General features: G+C 47.2%; 1 protein-coding gene across 1 annotated transcript in view; it reads left to right on the top strand.

Annotated features, from left to right (window-relative positions):
• Window positions 1–2,198: 2,198 nt before the first annotated feature.
• The window catches only part of CCNG2 (cyclin G2), a 26,462-nt gene continuing 20,940 nt past the window's right edge, over window positions 2,199–7,720 (top strand). Inside the window, exon 1 of the mRNA XM_009886488.1 lies at window positions 2,199–2,210. Within this exon, the coding sequence (XP_009884790.1) occupies window positions 2,199–2,210 (12 nt within the window). The remainder of the gene's footprint in view (window positions 2,211–7,720) is intronic.

Here is a 7,720-nt window from a genome sequence, read left to right as displayed (position 1 = left end):
TTAAGCAAAAGATATGGGCCACCTGACCCTAAACCATGCAAGACCTCTGGGAAGAATGTGTGAGTGACTGTAATGGATGATTCCTTGCTGCAGGGGGGACACACTCACCGCTCTATCATCTAGAGAGGCTTGCTGCCTGGTGGGGGCCCAGAGCTGGGGTGTTGCGAAGGGACTGCCTGGGCTTGTCCATTCTTCTGACTGCTACCCCTGCTGTTCTTCCATCTGGGCATCAGCGATACTATCGGGGAGAACCTGGAGAGCGTCAAGTGACTACAGAGAACTAGGGGCAGCAGTCAAAGGCTTGGGGGACCTGGTGATGTTCTCCTCAGTGCAGGTGAGTAGTTGGTTACAGAACTAGTGCTGGTGACAGGCTTTTGAGTTTTAGGACCATGGGATTCTGCTTTTGGAGCAGCATCTGCTTGGGAGGGATGGCATCTACCACACCAAGCTGGGAAAAGGTATATCTGCTAGTAGGATGGCTGATCTTATAGGGAGGCCTTCAAATTAGTTATGATATGGCAGGGATAGTTACCAGGAGCGCTGTGAAAGTTATGGATGGGGTTAATGAGCAAAGGGCGTGGGGTTATGTAACAGGAAGGGATCACAAAAGTAATACAAAATGAGGCTTAAGTGGGGTCACTTCTAGTATTTGCATGTAAGCAAAGACACACCTATGAGGTACCATTATGGGAAAATCCCCCCAAACCCTTTCTGGGAAGTAAGCGTGTTGAAGCGCTTCTCTGAAGCGCGTGTATGCTTGTGAATACAGTGTGGGGAACAAACATGGTGTGAAACCTGTGTGCAGTTGAAAGGCTACAGTCTTCTTGGGACCACATATATGTGGTGGGATGGTTCCCACAACTTGGAACACTTGGAGTGTTGCAGTGGAGGCATGCAGGCTCTGTAGGAAAGACGTGGGGAAGAGGAAGATGGTGGAGTTTCCTTCAATGTGAGAACAGAGGGAATGCAGGGAGACTTGCCTGGGGCTGGATGAGAAGCCCACTGAGAGCTTATGGGTGAGGATTAAATCGAAAACAGTTAAGGGTGACACTGTAGTAGATAGAAATACAAGCGCATGAGGCCTTCTGCAGACAGCTGGAAGCAGCCTCATGTTTGCAGGCCCTAGTCCTCATGGGGAACTCCAACCACACTGCCATATGCAGGAGGGACAATGCAGCAGCACAGCATAAGCAATCTAGGAGGTTCCTGGAGTGCATTGATGACACCTTCCTGACCCAAGTGATAAGGAAGCTCAAGAGAGGTGTTTTGCTGGCCCTCATACTCCCCTATAAGGAGGGGTTTGTTTGGGCTGTGAAGGTCAAAGGCTGCCTTGGCTGCAATGCCCATGGGATAGTGGAGTTCAGGATCTGAAGAGCAGGGAGGAAGGTAAGGAGCAAACTCACAACCTTGGACTTCAGGCGAGCAGGCTTTGGGCTCTTTGAAGATCTGCTTGGAAGTGTCCCATGGGGCAAGGCCCCAAAGGGAAGAGGGGCTCAAAAATGCTGGTGAGTATTCAGGGATCACTTCCTCAAAGCTCAAGAGTTCCTTCCCAACAGATAAACAAGTCAGGCAAAAATGCCAGGAGGCCTGTGTGGATGATTAAGTAACTCTTGGCAAAGTTCAAACACAGATAAATTAAGTGTTAGAGGGTGGAAGCAAGGTTGGGAAGAATGCAGAAAAATTGAACAGCTGGGGATGAGGTTATGACAGGCAAAGTACAGCTGAATAGTACCTAGCAAGGGCTGTCAAAGACAAGAGGGGCTTGAATAAGTACACAGGTAACAAAAGAAAGGCCAGGGAAAACGTGAGCACACTATTGACGGTAGTGACTGGATGAGCAGGTAGTGAGATGGATGAATGACTGTGTCCAGAGGGTAGTGATCAGTAGTGTACCCCAAGGGTCAATACTGGGTCCAGTTCTGTTTAATGTTGTTAATGATCTGGATGATGGGCCAGGGAGTACTCTCAGTAAGTCTGTAGGTGACCTCACATGAGGAGGAGTGGCTGGTAAGCCAGAGGGTTGTGATGCCATCCAGAGGGACCTTGACATGCTGGAGAAATGGGCTGACAGGAACCTTATGAAGAATCAGTGCAAAGTCCTGCACCTGGGGAGGGAAGACCCCAGGCACCAGTATAGGCTGGTGGCTTTCTGGCTGGAAAGCAGCTTTGCAGAAAAGGCCCTGGGGGACCTAGTGGACATGAAGCTGATGGTGAGTCAGCAGAGTGTCCTTGTGCCACTAATGGTATCCTGGGCTGCAGTAGGAGGAGTGTTGCAAGCAGAGAGGTGATCCTTCCTCTCTACTCAGCACTGATGAGGCCACACCTGAGTGCTGTCTGGTTCAGGGCTCCTCAGAACAAGAGGGACATGGATGTACTGGAGAGAGTCCAGTAAAGCATCACTAATATGATGAAGGGACTGGAGCATCTCTGCTATGGGGAAAGGCTGAGAGAGATGGGACTGTTCAGCCCAGAAAGAGAAGTTTCTAGGGGGGAGGGATCTTAGTAATATATATAAATACTTGAAGGAAGGGTGCAAAGAAGGTGGAGTCAGGCTCTTTTCACTGATGCCCAGTGACAGGACCAGAGGCAAGGGGCACAAAATGAAACACAGGATGTTCTCTTTAAACTTAAGGAACAATTCTTTACTGTGAGTGTGACAGTGCATTGACAGAGGTTGCCCAAGGAGGTTGTTAAATCTCCACCCTTGGAGATATTGAAAAGAAATCTGGTCATGGTACAGGGCAACTGGGTTTAGATGGCCCAGATGGCCCCCTTGATCAGGGCGGTTGGACAAGATGACCTTCAGAGGTCCCTTCCAGCCTCAACCACTTTGATCTTAAGGGCTTTAGGCTCAAAGCAGCACAGTTTGTGAGGGCTCAGCTGTATGCCCAGAGCAGCTCATCAGTTCTTCAAGCAGCAAATGCTGAAGGCAGAACAGGAAGGCTTTTTAAAAGGGAGGGGGGGGGGGGGAGAAGGCCAAACCAAACCTGGCATTATGTAATGTCTCACTGCTAGTCTCCTAAAAGCAACACATGCAGAGTATGATTCACTTCTCCCGTCACCAATATAAGTTGGTATAAATCAACAGTAACTTGAAGAAAGCCACTTTGAGGAAAATCGAGCTCACAAAGTATGAGAGTGAGCCGTAATTTCATAAAATAGGGCCAGAGGCTTTCAAGCTCATAAAAGCTAACTCTCTACAGGCAAGGGCCAACAGGCATTCAGAATCTAAAGCACCACACACTACCTTTTGAGTAATATAATCCCCTGAAACCAAATAAATACAATGCCTCTATGGGCAAAAACACAGAAACAGGATTCAGCAGTAGCTCTTTTTGTCTTTCGGCACTAGTCAGTCATTAACATAAATGAACAGCAACAAAACCAAACAAGTTTATACCCAGTTCAACACCCACATCCAAAAAATGTGTAACTACAATGGCTTGATTCCTCTTGACAACAACAAAAGAGAATTTTATCTGAAAGCATAAATGCTCACCAAGGCCAATATTTTGCTTTGCAGATTTTGATTGGCTTCAGGGTAAATTATCAGTGATTACAGCTAATATCAGGATACAGCGTGAGGCACTAAAAAGAAGTAATTATGAGGAAATGAGGAATTATCTGCTGTTAAAACAATAGATCAATTATGAGGTACAGCACAGTAGCTGCAGAGCAGCATTCTTAGGCTCTGAGGGTACTGTCTCCTCTTTCTCATCAACGAAAGAGAACCCACAGTTATAAAGCTTAATTATCCTCCAGGAGCTCGAGCTTGCTGACTAATTAGCCTCTTGTTTAGACAATACGGAAAAGGACCCAATTCCAATTGTGTGCAAAACTAGGATGGCACAGGCACAGCTCTGGTTCTTCCCTACATATTCATCTCTCCTGCCCAACCAGAACGAAAGTAACAGCCTTGATATCCCCAGTTCTGGACAACCTAAAAGCAACAGTTCTCAGCCTAAAATAAAACAAACCCAGGGAAGGAAACTTTGGGAGGTGCAGGCGCTGATGAAAGACAAAACGGTATGGTTGAGGCAGTATGTAATGGCAGTAAGAGTTCTGCCGCTGTTTCCGCAGAGCGTGTCGTGCAAAGTCCCCCTTTCCTCCTATCAATGCAAGTACAGACACATTTGCAGTGCTCTCATAAACGGAGACTAAGCTGCATTTGATGGTCACATTATTACAGCAGTTGCATCCTTATAGAAAGCAGGCTGTTCAGCTGCATGGCAGCTGTTCACCCCCAAAATCTACAGTTGAAATTGTTAGGAAGGTAAAGGTTCAAGTTTTTGGGAGCGAAGCTCTTCGCTAAGATACCACTGTAGTCAAGGGCTACCCCAGCCGAGAAATGGGATATTCCTGTGTACTGCAAAATATCACCAAAAAGGCGCAAAAGCCTCTGGCAAATGGGTTCATCCAGCACCTCCCATCATCCCCGTGAAGAAAACGTTTGATGTCTGGGCTGATGAGCAAAATGGGGTACCTGCAGTAACATGTTTTTCATGAGTGAGCTTTTAGATGAGTTTATTGCATAGCAAGTGCAAATACCCATTATGGTTAATAAATCAGTGTTGATAATATTTGCAGTTAGCAAACACAGGAAGGGAACATTTCAGACCACATCTGCTTCATACTGTGATGGGAGACATCTGAGACTTTCCTTCTATCCGAGTGACTTCACCTTGCTTTTTTAACATTTGAAAATAGCTGCTATTGTGCTGAATTCTCAAAGAAACTATTCTCTGTTCACAGTGAATCAGAATCCCCCTTGAAATCCACCTCCTCGATGGCCGGCCTGGATTTCCTGCTTCTTCATCGGAGTGTGCTGGTGACAAGTATCTAGGTTTGTACCTTCTCTAGCCTCACAATGTTATGGGAGTGGAGGAAAACAGCCACAACTTGTTCCTGAGCAGGTTAGCTCTAGACACCCGTTTTACATCTTGCAGGGGAGGACCTTCAGATCCCACAACTGTGTTTCACTCAATCTGGAGATAGACATCATCTTCTTTACTCACATTTTGCTCCCTGCTTGGGCAACAAGAGTCCTAAGGGTTATCATTCGGCAGTCAAAACACAATGTCTAGTTTTCCTGAAGCCACTGGTGCTGCCCACCCTTTTTAAAATCTGTATCTGGTAGGCTACAGACCAGTACGACATAAGCTGCAGATTGTGTATCTGTCCATTCTATCACCTAGTTTTGATGGATAATTTATATCAGCATGACAGCTGCACCAAATCTTATTTCCTAAAAAGTGCCATGTAAAAACACAAAGATTAAACCTGTGAATATACTTGCTCCCAAAAAGCCAGTTCAGTGGGAGGTCAAGATTAATTACTGCTTTAACCAGTGCCTTGCTGCAGGTGTGCAAAGGAAAGTGTCTTTCACACCAGCCCTGGGGGAAGACACACTCCACCATGTGAACACAGCTCATTTTCTCATTTCTGCTGCCTGCACAAGGTACACTGAGAAGCAGCTGAGCACAGAAAAGTTGAGAAGGGAAAATGTTAAGAGACTGTAATTACAGGGGAGATGCTCAAAGCTGTAAAAAAGCTAAACACTTGGGTCTACCTACTGACTTGAAATGTTTATCCTCGGGCAATGACATAAGCAAAGGTAGTGGCGTTCACTGAACAGCCTCATGTTTGGACTGAGGTCTATTTAAATTGATAAACTTATGCAAAGGTTACTGTAACGAATAATCTCAAAATAGGAAAATAACACATTTTAAAAAGGAAATGTAGATTGCATCAAAGCGTTAATATAGTATGGCAGACAGACAGCACTGGCTACCGCACTGCCCTGGAAAACTTAAGTTCCCAAGAGCTGACTTGTCGGTTCCCTCAGACAAAGGCATCCCGATGCCTTTAGGGTGTAGGGATATGGACCACTGAGCTAGGGCTGTTTCCCTAAAGCTACACCTGAACCAATCCAAGCTCTCCTTTACTGCCTGGTTGTGCAGAAGAGTCCAGAAGGGAAGTCTGCACAGCTGGCCTGAATGAGACACAGGTGGCCCCAGATTGCACTCCTCGGTAGCCCCAGGAGAGGACAACTGGCAAAGGCCAGGGCCTGTGGCAGGGCTGACAATGGGGTGTCTTTGCCCTGTGGGGGGGACAAGGCTGCTCTCCCCGGGCAGTCCGCACCCAGCAAATCTCAGGCTGTGCTGAGGCATGTCAAAGCCCTCAACTGCATCCATGAGTGGCGAGTGATGGCAACACCAGAGCAGAAACACCTTGCAGGAGCACTGCTTTGCTCACCACCGGCTCTCATCAACACTGGCTGCAGCTCCATCACATCTCAAACACGAAACAGTGGGAAAGCCCGGCCCCAGCAGGCATCCACTGAGCAGGACCTTTTGTGGAGAGGGTCCTTATAGAGTAAGGCTCTTATCATGCAATGACAGAAGCACTCACAGAGTATTTTTAAATAAGGACCCAGAGGAAACAAAGCACAGGACTCAGTAAGAACACAGAATGGACACAGGAAAAGGAGCGTCTCAGATCACTTCTGTCATATCAAGCTATACACAAGCTCTAAATAGGGATGAAGAGTAATTAGAAGTATATATATACACCATGTGAAAGTTCAATTCCTGCTGGGGAAAAGCCAAAAGATCAGCTTCCCACATCCCACGCCAAGGTCTGCGCAGGCACAGATGAGAGCGAGCCATCCCCCAGCTTTACAAGCCAGCCAAACTACTTTAGAAGCAAAACTGAATCATTTGCAGGGATCCAAAATCAAACCCTCCAGACAAGGAAACGATGCTATGATTTGCTTTTTGAGAGACAAAACTCTTACCCAGCCTCACCTTGCAAACCTTGGGCTCCACACGCATACACACACACACACACCCCCCGCAGTTTTAAACTGGGGCGGGGGACAGTAGTCAGCCCCAGCCAGCGGGTAGCCCCAGGGGAGGGGGAGGCCACAGCCACATCTGCCACCCCTGGAGGAAAAAGGTGAGATATGCTCCAGAAAGGGAACTTCTCAACCACATGCATTTTGCTCAATTTAAATATTTAGTTAATAAAAAAATCTCACCCTTCTGTCTTTAAAAGAGGCTGTGCTACGTACAGGCTGTCGCAGTATACCATGGAAAAAATGGTTTGGGAGCACACAAAGGCTGATGCTGAAACGCACTTTTAAATTCAGGCTCAAAACAAGTCTGTCTTCTAACAGCCTTATTTTTAAGAGCGGGAAAACACGGGATTGTTCCTTTTTCCCTCCTTCACAAGGTCAAAAAGGGAGGAGAAGGGAACAGGTTTTTCTGTGTTCAGCAGACAAGTTTTCAGGAGGTTTTTTTGCAAGTCTGCTTTCTACCACTGGCATGAAATAACCGACAGTAACCTCAGTCCTTTAAGTTCACCCCTTTGGAGACCGATTTATAGAACACAAGGCCGCTCTTCTTCCAAGGAAACTTCTTCCATCGCAGATGGGAGGGCAAAGAAGGAAGGGAGGAGAGCACAGCCCATCTCTGCAAACCAAGTACCACGAAGACAAGAGAACAAAAACACATTACGTGCGCCACCAAGAGCCACCCGGCCCAGGGCTGTGACAAGAAGCGCTCACACCTGGGGCACAGATGCGCTGGGACGGGACATGGGGGGGAGGGGGGGAAAGTGGCAACTCTGCATACATTTGTGCTTGGCGCTCACTTGTGCGATGCACACCTGCTTTGCACAAGCGTTACACACCGATGCTGCGGTGCACTGTACACCCACC

This window comes from Charadrius vociferus, unplaced genomic scaffold (assembly GCF_000708025.1).
Source record: "Charadrius vociferus isolate BGI_N301 unplaced genomic scaffold, ASM70802v2 scaffold676, whole genome shotgun sequence".
NCBI classification, from domain to species: domain Eukaryota; kingdom Metazoa; phylum Chordata; class Aves; order Charadriiformes; family Charadriidae; genus Charadrius; species Charadrius vociferus.
This window is presented reverse-complemented; position numbering and strand designations above follow the sequence as displayed.